We start from the raw sequence: 16,501 nt of genomic DNA on the forward strand, positions 1-16,501 counted from the left end.
AAGGAAACAATTATAATTGCTTGGATCTTTGGATCTTATATTTACTGGTTTTCAGAATAGCAAGTTGGTTCACAAGCCTCCTCCATCAGTGATCATAAATGGTTTTGGTTTGTTTCTTCTAGTACTATAATGAATTCCTATTTTAAATATATTTGTTTCTATCTAAAATATAAAATTCTTCTGTCTTTGACCAGTGGAAGCCATTCAAATTAGGTTTCTGAATCTTTTAGGTAAAGCCACTCTTTGTATTTTATTGATAGTTTTTTCAGTACCTAGTATAGGAAGATATTCAAGCTCATTTTGTTCATTTCCTGCCCCAGACCTTGAATCAACTTTTTCTCTAAGGAGCTCCTCCTATTATTTGGGTAATGGTGTCTAAAAACCATAATTTGGCCACTAGAGATATTTGTAGCTAGTGGGTTAGCTTTTCTAGGCCTTTTCAGTGGTCAGAGCTAAGAATTGTATTTTATCTTGATCATAAGGCCAGAACCAGGAGCACCTGGGTGGCTCAGCTGTTAAGCGTCTGCCTTTGGTTCAGGGCAAGATCCCAGTTTGATCATTGAGTCCCACATCAGGCTCTCTATAAGGAGCCTGCTTCTCCCTCTATGTCTCTGCCTTTCTCTTTAAAAAAAAAAAGGCCCAAACCCAAATTAAAAAAAAAAAAACACCTTCCATTTATACTGCCGTTTTCAAGACATAGTCAAGACTGCAGGGTACCTGATACCCTTGACTGATATCTGTATCTTCTTCCCACTCCTAGAATATTAGTTCTCAACAACACCAAGAGTGATAAAGTTAGAATAATTACTCATTGCTTTATCTGGATATTTGAATGATGAAATTACCTACTCTCTTAGTTTTATTATATTTTTCCTTTTTTTTTTTTTTTTTTTTAGGAATCTGATAAGATATATTTTACATTTCCTCTTGCAAATCATCGGAAAATCTACACTCATGTCTATTGTCAGAGCACCATGCTGGTAAGATAATTGGTACATTGTATATAAATTGAAAAGGCTACTTTTTTTTGTTTGTAAGATTCAATATCTAAGATCTCTTCTTCAGCTAAGAACTATTATTAATTCTAATAAGTTGAAAAATACTTGGAACAGAGTTTTGATTGAAAAGCATTAATTGAAATGTTTCCATAGCTGATAATTTACCATTAAATTATACTTTTAGCTCTATTTTAGGTCTTTCACCCTGTTTTTCTACCTTAAACTATATTTAGGATGAAGGAATTCAGTTCAAATGTCCTTTAATTCTAAAATTCTGGTAGTACTTTAAAGAAAAGATATATTTAAACAGAACTATTTTGTAGGGATTTTATGAAGTAAATACTGTTTTTCTGTTGGCTTCCATACTTAAATTTACAAAGCTTTTTATACCAAACATTCTCTAAAATAGTAACTTTGTTACAATGTTAGACTCAGAGTTACCAAGTGATGATTTTATATACTTCTTTTTAATGAATACCTACTATCATATATTGTCAAAAAAGGTGTTTGATGCTTTAGCATCCCTTTGTTACATTAGGAATATTTAAGTAATAATTTAATAATTTGTCAGCATTTCTTATTTTCAGGAATTGGTTCCCAATTTGGGTTCTTTTCCCTCTTTTCTGATTTTTTTTGGGGGGGGCATTTTCCAGGTTTCTTTATTTATTTTTTTTTTCCAGGTTTCTTTATATTTGTGTTTTTCATAATTTGTTTCCACTTCTCCCTTTTGTTGGGTTATTTTTTACTCTTTAGAACTAGAATCTGACACTTAGTTGGTAGATACAGCCATTTGATATATAGTAGAGTCTTTAGAAATAATAGGCAAGCATCATGGGCTAGGTACTAATAAATACTAATTTTAATGAGATGACCAGAGATTTGTATCTCTCACAGAGACTAGCATCTCTCAGCCAAAAATCTGGATGGGCAGTTTATTTTAAGAGAATCTGACCCTTAAGCTACTGGCTTAAAATATCCAAACTCACTTAATACTAAATTCCAAATCAGAATGTCAGTATTATATTGAGAAAAATCCTTGCCAAAGTTCAAATTCTCCATTTGGCTTATTGGAAGATCCCTTTGCTATAATTAAGGTCCATGGGTATTAATTAGTATAAAGTCATGTGGTGAATTTTTAAAATCTTTTCAATTTGTATTATAGAAGTTTTCAATCTTCTAAAAGTAGAGAGATTGTGATAATGAAATCTCACATAACCATCACATAGCTTTAACAGTTATCAACCCTGCCACTTTTATTTATCCCTTCCTCACTCTTTTTTTGACTGAAACATTCTCAAAGCAAATTGTAGGTGTTTTATCTTTGCATCCTTAAATACTTCAATATGTTTTCTAACATAAGAATTGTGCATGGGACTATAATATCATTTCGTCCAACAAAATTATTAATTCCTTAATATCATGTAATATCCAATCCATGTTCAGTTGTCCTCTTTTCCATTAAATTCTAAGTTGATTTATTTGAATCAGAATCTAAACAGTACACATATTATATTTGATTCATGGATCCTCAGTTTCATTTATAATGGCCCTCTCTTTTCCCCCTATGCCATTTATTTGTTTAAGCAAATGGGTTACATATTCTACAGAATTTCCCACATTTTGGGTTTAGCTAAGTATTCTTGTGGTGTCTTTTTTTCTTTTTAAAGTTGTATTTATTTGAGAAAGAGAATGTTCGAGAGAGCATGGGATGGGGGCAGAGGGAGAAAGAGAAGTAGACTCCCCACTGAGCAGGGAGCCCTAGGAGAGGCTCGATCCCAGGACCCCAGAATCATGCTGAGCCAAAGGCAGAAGCTTAACCAGCTGAGCCCCCTAGGCTCACCTCTTGTGTTATCTTTTAACATGTACTTCTTCCTTATGTTGTCTGTACACTGATAGTTAGATTTAGAATCTTGATTAATTTTTTATTTAATTACCATTAATTTTTTTGTGGCAAGAATGTTTTATAAGTAGAACTAGATACTTACCAGAAGATATATAATAGCTAGTTGTCTCACTTTAGTGACTGAAAGACTTATTGTGGACTCAAGTGGTATCAGCATGGTCTATCCTTTATAAAGTTCCTAATTAGTTTTTCATTTAACAATTTTAGTAGCCACTGAGGGTATCGTTTTTTACTACAGATAGATTATTTTTAGATCTGTGAATTTTATGATCAAGAAGCATTTTCTTTTCTGCATACTTTAGGAATTGGTTAAGAGTTCTTGAGTGACTTTTTCTAAGATTTTCAGTATAATTTTCATAATTAATTGAGTTAGGGATGCTTACTAGATAACTTGAAATCGTTCTTTTGACACTTTATAGATTATATCAACGTGATGTTTTAGGTGGGCTTGAATAATACTTTTCTACTTGGTGAATAAGTCAGAATTTCCTATACACCAAAGTGTAGTTGTATAAAATATTAACTTTCATGTTCATGGGCTATCTTTGAAGATAGGCTCCCTTAGTAGCTCCAAAAACCCATTACAAAGGTGAGTTGGACCTTGAGAGCTTACTAGATTTTCCTTGTCTAAACTAGGCAGATATTTTCTTTTACCTTACTTTATAATGTCATATTATTCTGGGAAACACAGGTAACTGATATAGAAGTCACACAAGTGGGATGCCTGGATGACTCAATATCTGCCTTCAACTGAGGGCATGATCCCAGGATCTGGAGATCGAGTCCCACATCAGCCTCCCTGTGGAGATCCTGCTTCTCCCTCTGTCTATGTCTCTGCCTCTGTATGTGTGTCTCATGAATGAATAAATAAATAAATAAAATCGTAAAAAAAAATCACACAAGTATTTTGCCAGCAATAAAGAGCAGACAAATTCCACATTGTTTTTTGTTTCCTTTCAGCTTTCTTTTCTATATTCTTAGAAAATGTCTTTACATTGTATTTAAGCTCCATTAGGGCAGAGACCATGTCTGCCTCATTCATCATTTTTTTCTTGAAGGCTAAGCATAATCCCATAGCCCTAGAATGGACTTCATAAATATTAGTTGGATGAAAGGATTGATTTCATTTTCACTATCCTCTCTTTATTAGGGAAAAATTTATGTAGCTATCTGAGCAGTGTTTCTTATCCTCTTAGACCTTGGTGTAGGATTTTACTATTTGGATCATCAGTTCTTGGAACATCACTCTTGCTACTTCCTTAAAAGTTAGAGTGAAGATCTTTGGGCATACTGCTCTTAAATGACTGAAGATAAATACATAATATTGTTAAAATATCAATACCATCTATGCAGCATTCCCATGCTACCCTGATAAAGTAATACCTAGCTTTTATCTTGAGCCCTTGCAGTTGTCCTTCAATCTAAACACATTCTCAGTTACATAGAAGGTTTGCCTAATAATCAGATAAGAACTCAAGATAGCTAACAAGTTATACTTAGAGTACTTGGCTCTGGATTTTTTTTCTTTCTGTAAAAAGTCAACTTCTAGGTGTTCATTCTTCTATTTTTACTTAAAATGCAGTTACTTACTATGTAACTATCTAATTAAAGCATGGACATTGCTGAACTCTGAAAAGTGTTGTTCAAAAATTAAAATTGCTTAGGCAATATGCTGTAGAGAGGTCACTCTTTCTCTTACTGCTGTTCCGGGTTACTTGCTTATCTATCTATATTTACATTAGACTTCTCTACTGCCCTTGACCTGTATGACTTTGAGAATAGCTTGGAAATGTTTTGGAATAACAGGTTGCTATTTTATGTTTCCATCATGCCTACTACTCCTGTCATATGACAGTAAAATGTTAAAGCTGCCTATTTTATGTAATTATTTTCTATAATATTTAGTGTGCTTTATGTTATTAACAGGATACAAATAGTTGGATTTTTGGCTGCATAAACAGCACTTCTATGTGGTAAGTCTTTTGAACCTAAGCACCTCAATTGTTCATTTTTCTCAATAGAAATAATAAGTCATACTTTTTAAAGATGTGTTTATGTTAGAGAAAAAGGGAGCCAGGAGGATTGGGTAGGGACAAAGGGAAAAGGGGAGAGAATCTCAAGCAGACTCCTAACTGAGCATGGAGCCTGATTCGGGCCTTGATCCCACCACCCTGAGATCATGACATGAGCCAAAATCAAGAGTTGGATACTTAACTGAGCCACCCAGGCACCCCAAATCACACTTTTTAGCTATTTTAGCTACATACATGTTTAAGCTCATTCTGCTATGTTACATTATAGTATTTATTTTATTTTATTTATTTATTTGACAGAGAAAAAGAGAGCACAAGCAGGGAGAAGGAGAAGCAGACTTCCCACTGAGCAGGGACCCCACTGTGGGGCTTAATCCCAGGACCCTGGGATCATGACCCAAGTCAAAAACAGATGCTTAACCCACTGAGCCACCCAAACACCCCTATGATACTGATTTTAAAATAAAAAATGAAGGAAATTAACATATCAGTATTTACAAACATTGAAATGGTTGTGAGGAAAAACAATTTTTTTGCACCCAAAAGGATTGTATGGATAAGAGTATATTGGATTAGACTTATTGGACTTCACTTCATTAGAACTTTCTCTGATAAGTTTGTAGATGGTTTCTTTTTCCTCTGAAGCTTATTTATAATTTATAATATTTTAATATATTTGTCCTTTAATTGTATTTTCATATTCATTTCAAAGCCGGCAAGGAGTTGATTTATCATGGAAAGCTGAACTGCTGCCAACAATCAAGGTAAATTATGGCTTTAGAATGGTAATATCTGGGTGAAAAATACTTGAGTCTATAGGTATTTTAGAATATGGTCTTTTATTAATTCATCTAAGTATTGAGATTTGCTAACATATATTTTATAAATATTTTCTCTGGAAATATATTTTAACATGCAATTTTTGTTTAACTTTCAGGGATAAAAACTGTGAGTTAACAATCCTCTAATGAAAACCCTCTAATGAAATCTCCGTATTATAAATCCTCTAATGAAAGCTCTATATTACAGTATCATACCAAGAGCTAGATAAATTTTTAAAATTCATCTTGATGGTATATTTGGAATGGTCTATCTTAAAATAGAAGCTGAGTAGTAGTTTGAGTTTTTGGGAGAAGACCTGTAGTAGGAAAGTGAGCATCTCAAAGTGGCATAAAGTAATTTTCCAGATCTCCTTCAACATCACTTTGTGATCAGGCACTTGGATAACTCTACTTTATCTAGTACTACATGGGATTTATTTAATAATTGTTTGTGATTTCCTTAAGTAACTCTGATAGGTCAGCAAGCCTTCTTACAAAAAGTTAATATTGTTAAGAAAATAAAACAATTCTAAAATTTGATGAAATTACCTGTTTAATTTCTCAGCTGTATTTACTATAATTTATATATATATATATATTTTTAAAGATTTTATTTATTTATTCATGATAGTCACACAGAGAGAGACAGAGAGGCAGAGACACAGGCAGAGGGAGAAGCAGGCTCCATGCACCGGGAGCCCGACGTGGGATTCGATCCCGGGTCTCCAGGATCGCGCCCTGGGCCAAAGGCAGGCGCCAAACCGCTGCGCCACCCAGGGATCCCCTGTATTTACTATAATTTATAGTCTTATACCGGGAGTGATAATTTTCAGTCTTCAAAAGTAGTCTTTCTTTAAAAGTAGTTTTTCATAATAAATACTAGCCTCATAAACTTGAAAGTGAAGCCATCAGGGTTGTTCCCAATCATCTCCCAATCCAACTCAGTTATTTATCTGTATATTTATTCAGAATACAGTCAATCTGTACTATACTAACAGAGAGGAATGATGACAGAAGGATGTAAGTTGCTTGACTTTGGAATGGTTGCAGTTATTTTTCTATCACCTTGGTCATATTCATTCATATGGCTTTGTATTCAAGAAAAAAATATTGTAGGAAAGTGATTAGACTCATATGAACATTTTAATGTCTCTCACTGGTCCTATCCTAACCTTTAGGAGCAAAACAAAAGTAGTAGGATATACTTAATAATTTTTCATAAATCTTTCCTTGAATATTGAAATTGGGTTATGTATCCTATCCAAACAGTAGTTTAAGAGTTAAGAAGAAATAAATTACTAAAATCTGGGTAGAATGTTATTTGCTTGATTTTAAAAAATTACTTTTTAAATAATAAAATCCTCATGTATATTTTTAATCTCAAATATTCAACAATGTATTCATCTAGTTCTAGACCCCTGTGGTGTTTCTTCTAAATATAAGACACAGTTGGCAGAAAAGCAGGAGAACAAGCTATCCCAGCTGCTTACTTCCCCCCTCCCCCCAAGATTTATTTCAGAAAGAGAGAGAGAGAGAGAGAGAGTGCACATGAGGGGAGGGGCAATGGGAGAGGGAATAAGAGTCTCAAGCAGATTCGCCTTCTGAGCAGGGAGCCTGACAAGAGGCTTAATCTCATGACCCTGAGATCATGACCTAAGTCAAAACCAGGTCACCCAGCTGCTGCTAGCTTTTTATAGTGCATGCTGGAACAAGTTGCCAGCAGCATTAAAAGCCGCCTGAAATTTAGAGGGAGAAAATGGGAGAGAGAAGTTTAGAAAATAAGGATTATAATATTCTACAATCTTAGGAGTTCTCAGCTGAAGAGGATTATGATTGTTAAAAATAGATAAACGTCTCCATTTTAATGAAAATAAAAATGATATATGTTAGCCATTTATAAAAAGGACATAGTTCTTTTGCCATCAAGTTGAAGAGAAAGAAAAGATACAAGTGAAAAGATTTTATGACTTTCATTCATATTTATATCATCTCAACAAAAGTACTATCAGATGAGAATCATACATTCTTACTATTTCTGCTGACTGAACTATTAATAGAAGACTCCAGCAAAGCACCATAAATTCAATTTTTAAGTACCAATCGTATGGAATTTTCCTGTCATGGGTACAATGAAAAAGTTTCTAAACACACAAAACATAGCAGGCTAAAATTTGGTAAGCCAAAATGAATTTATTGTTGAAAACAAAAAAATCACCTTTCTAAAGGTAACTAACTTGTATAAGAAAACTATATTATCACTACTTTGCCTTAGGCATACGTTAGCACCATAGCTTTGCTCTGTACATTGAAACCTGTTTGATTTCCTGTGTGTGTTGTCTCAGCATTAAAGGAATTTTACCCTTAAAACACTGAAAAATTTCCAAACTTCCTCTTAATCTTACTTGTCAACCTGACAATTTCATGAATATGATAAAATTGTCAAGTTCCTACTGATATTATAACTATGTAGGAACTTTATAAGGAAATTTTTTGACACTGTTACCTTTTTAAAGTATTCTAACCCTAACAAAGAAATTCTTTTTTTTTTTCTAACAAAGAAATTCTTGAGGAAAAAAAATATTCTTGAAAATAAGTAACAAAAGCTAGTAGAGTGGATAGCCACACAGAGTAACCATGGTGCTTTCAAATTAATTTATCTTTCATACTGTCTACCATCTGGTTGGTCTCAGTTGCCTGTTGCTGTGGTTTGTGAGGCCCTTTTAAGGCTTTCTCACTTACATTAGAACATTATACGTCTGTTGCGGAGATGTTGCTAAGTAAGTCGAGGGGAAGCCTAGTAGTCAAAAGTACTCACAGGTGAATCTAGTCAGATTGTTAGAGTGCCCTTTGTTGACAGTTCTTTAGCTTCAGCACTTCTGTTCAATTTGCTCACATAGGTGCTTCTGAAGAACACTGGAGAAAGTTAACTGCAGAAGTTTCTTAATGTGAAAAAAGTTTCTAAATGCCTACAAATTGTTACCATGTATAACTATTGCTGCCCCCATATCTACTTTAGGATAAAACCTGGATTTAAAAACCGTATTAAATAAATAAATAAATAAATAAATAAATAAATAAATAACCAACCGTATTTAGGGATCCCTGGGTGGCACAGCGGTTTAGCGCCTGCCTTTGGCCCAGGGCATGATCCTGGAGACCCGGGATCGAATCCCACGTCGGGCTCCTGGTGCATGGAGCCTGCTTCTCCCTCTGCCTATGTCTCTGCCTCTCTCTCTCTCTCTCTCTCTCTGACTATCATAAATAAATAAAAATTTAAAAAAATTAAAAATAAATAAAAACCGTATTTGGTGCTCTGGCTTTTCATTAAATAGACCAATCTCTTATCTATTCATCCCTCAAAGTATAGACTATAGGATCTGGTCTTAATTTTGAAAATAGATGTTCATCTGATGAGGTCTTATTATGTCTTCGTGTCATTTACTGAATAAATTCTGGGGGATGATATTCATATACATCATTAGACAACAACTCTACTGCTTGGGCTAGATTAGAATCATTTGAGATTAAGTTGCAACTCTGTTTTGTAGCATTCATTCATTCATCAACTATTTGAATGCTCTTTGTCATATGCTACCAAAATAAGTGTAGAAATCATATTGTAATGTTATAAAGAACAAATCGACAAATTATAAAAGATACCAGATATGGAAATAATTATATTTACTATTAAGTGTCATTTGTTTTACCTGAAGGGATACAGTTCAAGGAATATTTTTGACAGTCCATATTTACAAAACTATTAGGGATTGACCTCAGAAGATAATTGACCTGAAAATGTAAACATAGGCATTTTATTTTATTTTATTTTATTTTATTTTATTTTAATATTTTATTTATTTACTCATGAGAGATACAGAGAGAGAAAGGCAGAGGCACAGGCAGAGGGAGAAGCAGGCTCCATGCAGGGAGCCCGATGTGGGACTCGATCCTGGGTCTCCAGGATCACGCCCTGGGCCAAAGGCAGGTGCTAAACCGCTGAGCCACCCAGGGATCCCCCAAACATAGGCATTTTAAAAGGTACTAAATGTAAAGTTTGAAATCAGTTTCTTTATAACCAATTAAGCAAGAAATAAGTGTTTGTAATATATCTTTTAACATGCTTTAAGTTCTATATACCCTCAGAAATAGAATCAGCTTTTGATGTTTTTTTTATTTATTTTTTTTTTTAGTCTCTGACGTTAAGACTTCAAGATTATCCATCTTTGTCTCATCTTGTTGTTTATGTGCCATCTGTTCATGGAAGTAAGGTAACAAATGGATTAAAGTTGTTATCGGAATGTTTTGTGGATACTCTGGCTAAATAAGTTATTTTCTGATGAATTCTTCAGCATAGTGCTTATCTGAAACAATGGCCTGTTTGATGATCCACCTAAGACTGTTAAATCATTAGGATCGTCTACTATAACTTGAACTAAGCAGAATAAACCCAAGTCTCTGTGTTTAAAGTGGGAACTAACTTTATAAATTAGTCTTTCAAAATCTATTCATTATTAAGTACCCTTTTATGTGCAAGACTCTGTGGAATTATAGGAGGCACACAAATAAGACATGAATCCTAATCTCAAAAAGCTACGTATTGTTGGGTAGGGAGAGAGAAACATTTGGAAATGGAAGAGTGAGAATAAAAGAGGTACCCAAAAATATAATACAAATCAGAATATAGCAAATAAATGAAAAGTATAAAAAGGGAAAATATCTCTGAATGATAGAATGAGGAAAGGCTTTATTATGAGATGATATTTAAATTTGCCCTAAAGTATAGTTATGAAAAAAAAAAAGTGTAGTTATGTTTTTATGGGTAGGATGAGCATTGTAGACCTGAGCTGTCCAATATGGGAGCTACTAGCACATGTGGCTATTTAAATTACAAGTAATTAAAACTAATAAAATTAAAAATTCAGTTCCTTAGTTGTACTAGCCACATTCCAGATGCTCAATAGTAACATCATTGCAGAAAGTTACCATGAACAGCACTGCTGGGACAAAGAAATTATGAAATCTAAGCATGGAAGTATGAAAGTGTTTGGAAAACAGTGAATAGTAATTTTAAAAAGATGGCCACCATGATGAGAATAGTAGTAGAAGAAAAGTCTGGGAAAGCAGTTCATGGTACTATGGAGGACCTCAGTTGGAAGATGCAGAGAACTTTATAGAATTCAGGAGTTAGTAGGCAGCTGAAGGATTTTCACAGTAACAGAAATGAGATCAGAGCCATTTTGGAAGATGAATCTATTTATGATGTGCATGGATTAGAATCAGAGAGATGAGCTGCTACCTAAGGGATTATGAGGGTTTGAACTAGGGAAGTAAGAGTAGAAATAAAAGGATGGTGATTTTTGAGAGAAACTGGTGGCGGGAGGGGGGGGCCGGTGGCGGGGCTGAGCAAGAAGATGAAGAAGATGGAAGTAAAAGACCCTTTATTTCCCTTTCCACGTTTCACCCAACGAACTTATCCTTCAGTATCTAACCTCAATGTTCCTGTTAGTCTTTTCATGACTTGTCCCGGTAACCTCTTACTTCCATGACACCTTATTTATAACTTCTTTGAGGAATTATGCTGAATTACAATTTATTTATCTCTCTATTACTGTCATCATATTGTGAATTCTTTGGGAGTAAGACCAAATAGATTTTATTCTACTTTGCATCCTTAACCTTTAGCAACTTCCTGCCATGTAAATCCTCAAAAAATACTTCTTTAATGAGAAGTTGTTGAGATTTGAGGCCAGAACCATTAGGAAAAATTTAAAGATAAAGGGAAAAGGGAATGTAGTTGGGAGGTAACTCAAAGACTGAGTCTCACAAGTACCTTATAATGAATTCATTGTTTTGTTTTGTTTAGCTCAGGTAAGAGGTAATTCAAAATCTGCAATTCTAAAAACCTCTCTTTAGGGATCCCTGGGTGGCACAGTGGTTTAGCGCCTGCCTTTGGCCCAGGGCCATCCTGGAGACCCGGGATCGAATCCCACGTTAGGCTCCCGGTGCATGGAGCCTGCTTCTCCCTCTGCCTATGTCTCTGCCTCTCTCTCTCTCTCTATCATAAATAAATAAATTTTAAAAAAAAATTTATAATAAAAATAAAAACCTCTCTTTAGGGTTTTTTTTTCTGTCCGGTAAGTTGGTTTTGAATGAATTTAAACATCTTTCCCAACCTTGGAAAGGCTCTGTCTGGTTTTTCCAAGAAATTAATGAGCCTTTCACAAATAGCCAGCCTTAGTGCCTAATGAATACTTAATGTGTCTTAATGGTCTTTGGAAAGTAACACTTGCTGACTCTATTGTTGCATACCCAGACTCACAAGGATGTTAATTTAGACCTTTTATAATTTCTACATATCTGTTTTAACCCATCATCAGGATACATACATTAAAGTATACAGTTTGAAAATTTTTTGCAGTCAACTGACAATATACTTTTCAAAATGTAAATATGGAATTATTTGTGGTTTTTTTATGACAGAAAACAAAATAATTAAGGCCAATTAGAGATTTAGATAGACCCTTGAATTCTTAGGTACGGGTAGCATTTCTTTTTCTTGCTTTCTAGATAGTAAACCTTTATTCGAATCACTAGTTTGAAATAATTTTATACAAATAACTTCAGCCATCTGTAGATGAATGGCAATATGTCCATCTCCTAGTCTTGTAGTCTAGTTAGAGTATTGCAGATACATAATTTATAGGAGATTCTTAAATAGTAAGTGTAACAGAATCACATTTCTTTTTGACTTTGAAAGTATTTGGAAATTTTTATCTAAATCTCTAATTAATCTTGAATTAACCTTAATTCTTAATGCTTTGATCCATCCTTTAAAGGTCCCTAATTCTACAAACACCTAAAACTAACTGGAAGGAAACTGTGGTATTCATTAGCTATTGTAAAAGTGATCCTCCAGTAATTTACTATGTTAAGCTTGTTTATCAAATTTTCTTAGTTTAGCGTGGCTCTTTGAGTAATTGTTGCCATTTAAGTATAGCCAGAGTTAGAATATGATAGGTAATAGCTTCTGCAAAGCTAAAATTTATTTATAGACTTTTATTTTCCACTCAAACATCAAGCAAAGATATTTTACCATAAACATATTTCTATTTTTCCTAATGAGTCAATGTTTTATATTTTAGTTTGTTATAGATTGTGAATTCTTTAAAAAAGAGACGAGATCCATTCAGCTTCCTGTAACTCATCTTTTTTCCTTTGGTAAGTACTTTGATTTTAGATTTTTTTTTTTAGATTTTATTTATTTATTCATGAGAGATACACAGAGAGAGGCAGAGACATAAGCAGGCTCTCTGTGGGGAGCCTGATATGGAACTTGATCCCAGGACCCTAGGATCATGACTGGAACCAAGGGTAGCCGCTCAACCCCTGAGCTACTCAGGCATCCCTGATTTTGGAAATCTTAAGAATTGCCTTTTTTTTTTTTCTTAAGTAGGCTTGATGCCCAGTGTGGAACCCAGAGCAAGGCTTGAACTCAGGACCCAGGGTCAGGACCTGAGCTGAAATCAACAGTCAACTGACTGACCACCCAAGAACTATTTTTATTTTCAACAGAGTGCTGATTTGTTTTTGCTAGTCAGTTGCAATAATGGAGAGCCTCTAACATTAAGTATTGTGTATTTTCTTTTCTTTTTTTTTTTAATTTTTATTTATTTATGATAGTCACAGAGAGAGAGAGAGAGAGAGAGAGAGGCAGAGACATAGGCAGATGGAGAAGCAGGCTCCATGCACCGGGAGCCCGACGTGGGATTCGATCCCGGGTCTCCAGGATTGTGCCCTGGGCCAAAGGCAGGCGATAAACCTCTGCGCCACCCAAGGATCCCAGTATTGTGTATTTTAAATATAGTTTTTAGAATAACCATATGATGTGGTCCAGTGGTTTCTTATTTAACACTGGGACAGCAGTCATCTTCTGAGAAGTGAACTTTAACTTTCTCCCTAGTCATATGCATTTGCAAGTAATCGTGTGTGTGTATCTGTGTATGTGTGTGTATTCTTCTATGAATTTATACTACATAGTGGCCCTTTTAATAAAATGTTATTATAAGGTGTAAATTGCTATCTGCCCTATGAAGGTTTCAAGATTTTCTCTAAATATTTTTTACCATTTTTATTGTGGTAAAATACATGTAACTAAATATACTTTTAAATTTTATTTTGGAAAAAATAAATAAGTAAATAAATTTTATTTTGGGGACACCTGGGTGGCTCAGAGGTTGAGCGTCTGCCTTTGGCTCAGGGCCTGATCCTGGAGCCCTGCGATCGAGTCTCACATCAGGCTCCCTGCATGGAGCCTGCTTCTCCTTCTGCCTGTGTCTCTGCCCCTCTCTCTCTCTCTCTCATTTTCTCTCTGTGTGTGTGTGTGTGTGTGTGTGTGTGTGTGTGTGTTTCTCATGAATAAATAAATAAAATATTTTAAAAATAATAAATAAATAAATTTATTTTGAAATGATTTTGAGCACTCAGAACAGTTACAGAAAGAGCAGAGTTCTCCTATATCCTTCACTCACTTTTACGTAAACAATACAGTTGTCAAAACTTGGAAATTAGTATTCATACAATACTGTTAACTAAACTACAGGCTTTATTTGGTTTTCATCAGTTTTTCCACCAGTGTTCTCCAGGTTCCCACAGTTGTCATGTCCTGTTCATTTCCTCTATCTTTGGTAGTTCCTCAATCTTTCCTTGTCTTTCATAAGCTTGACACCTTTTGAAGAGTATTTGTCAGTTATTTTGTAGAATATCAAATACTTGGACTTGTCTAATGCTTTCTTAAGATTAGATTCAGGTTATGCATTTTTAGCAAGAATATCACTGGAGTTATGTGTACTTCTTAGTGTTTCCTGTGATTGGACTCATGTCGCCAAGTCTAATTCTAGCAGTGTTAACCTTGATTACTTGATTAATGCGGTGTCTGCCAGGTTCCACCACTGTAAATTTATTTGTTTCCTTTTTGTATTGGATAAATGTCTTGAGTGGGACCTACTTTGAGAATGTTTAAGTACCCTTTATCTTCAAAATAACCCACTAATTTTAGCATTCATTGGTTCTTCTAGTCTGAGGCAATTATTACTGGTATTCTTTATTTATTGGAATTCTTATAAAAGGAAAGTTTTTCCTTCTCCATTTATTTACTTACTTGCCTTTTTTTTTTTTACTTTTTATTTATGTCAGTATGACTCATGGGTATTTATTTTCTTCATTGGATTATAATTTAATACTATCATTACATTTATTTCCTTAAGTTGTTCCAACTTTGGATATTGGGAGCTCATTTTAGATTGGCCCTTTGCCTTTTTTGACATGGCCCATCCTGAAAATGTGTATTTTTTAATATTTCATTAGTGAAAAGAATCTGTTACTTTAGAGCAGAAACTTTCTTTTAGATTTTTACCCACTTTTTTTTTTTTTTTGGTAAATATTCTAAGAGCAATACAGACATGACAAGTCAGAATCACTCATCTCATTAAAGTTAACGGATTCATAAATTAAGAGATCTAAGGAAGCATACCTTTTCAAAATTGGAAATACATACTTTTTAAAACACATTACATTATGAATGTTCAGAGCTTATGGAAAGAGGTTAGGAACTTTAGGAGTTCATGCCTACATAATGGAAATGAAAACCTATAAACTCTTTTTTAATATTAAAAGTATATTAGCATTAGTTAAACATTGGTAAGCAATCAGTACTTTTTAAAAAAAACTGTTTGGTATTATAAGTAATACAGTACTTTCAATTCAACAGGACTGTCTTCAAGCAAAGTGATATTAAATACAAGTGGTCTGTTTTATAATATAGAACTCCTAAACTTTGGACAGGTAATTATTCTGATTATAACAAGCATTTAATTTTACTTTACTATTTAGTTAAGCAAACCAATAAACTTTTGTTTTTTTTGTCTTTGTGGTCAAACTCTTATTAGATTTACCAGGCTTTTAAAATCAATGTAGTAAGCAAGTGCTCAGGAGTCAAAGGTAAGTGTATTTTCTGCGAAGAATGATATTGTCATTTGAATAATCGATAGATCTTTGTTTGAATTTTCTATAAAACTTGTTTATTTTATGTGAATTAAAATTAAATATATGATAGTAGAAAAGTTGTCTATATTTCCAAGAGATTTAACATAGACCCTTTCTTAACACTAAGCATCTTCAACTATATCAGTTTAAATACCTACATTTAAAAAATACTATGTATCCTTCTGTCTCATTATAGTAGTAATTCAGATTTAGCTTTTTTACCAGTTTCTTAATACTTCCCATATGGCCTAATATCTATTTTAAGTCTTAATAGACATTATTTAATAATTTTCCATAATTTCTTACGTGATATAACTCTTACTGGTTATTTTTTATGAAATGAGTAACTATGTAGTTAGATATTATAGTAGCTTATGTAACACTTAGTGTAACATAAGGTTAATAATGTATTTCCTTTATATTTTCACAGAAGAAATAACTAGTATCTATAAACTTCATATTCCTTGGTCTTATGAAGATTCACTAACTATTGCACAGTAAGTAAATGAAAGAGTTTATCTTAAACTTTGGTCATTTTGAATAATACATATTCTGCTTGGTTTATTTAAATCATAGTGCAATTTTAATGAAACTATTTAAGTGCTTTTTATTATTTTTTTATTTAAGTGCTTCTTAATAAAATGTAACTATCTGTTAGGTAGCACTGTGCTCATAAGATAATATTTTAAGATAATATAGTATTTT

The 16,501-nt window shown here is 33.6% G+C and overlaps 1 protein-coding gene across 1 annotated transcript in view; it reads left to right on the forward strand.

Annotated features, from left to right (window-relative positions):
- PGAP1 (post-GPI attachment to proteins inositol deacylase 1) overlaps nt 1–16,501 on the forward strand; it is a 74,724-nt gene that overhangs the window by 32,287 nt on the left and 25,936 nt on the right. The window contains exons 10-17 of the mRNA XM_077885534.1: nt 897–980; nt 4,828–4,874; nt 5,647–5,698; nt 9,946–10,023; nt 12,898–12,973; nt 15,522–15,595; nt 15,700–15,751; nt 16,227–16,293. Coding sequence (XP_077741660.1) covers nt 897–980; nt 4,828–4,874; nt 5,647–5,698; nt 9,946–10,023; nt 12,898–12,973; nt 15,522–15,595; nt 15,700–15,751; nt 16,227–16,293 — 530 coding nt within the window. The remainder of the gene's footprint in view (nt 1–896; nt 981–4,827; nt 4,875–5,646; nt 5,699–9,945; nt 10,024–12,897; nt 12,974–15,521; nt 15,596–15,699; nt 15,752–16,226; nt 16,294–16,501) is intronic.

This window comes from Canis aureus, chromosome 36, assembly GCF_053574225.1.
Source record: "Canis aureus isolate CA01 chromosome 36, VMU_Caureus_v.1.0, whole genome shotgun sequence".
Lineage (NCBI taxonomy): Eukaryota > Metazoa > Chordata > Mammalia > Carnivora > Canidae > Canis > Canis aureus.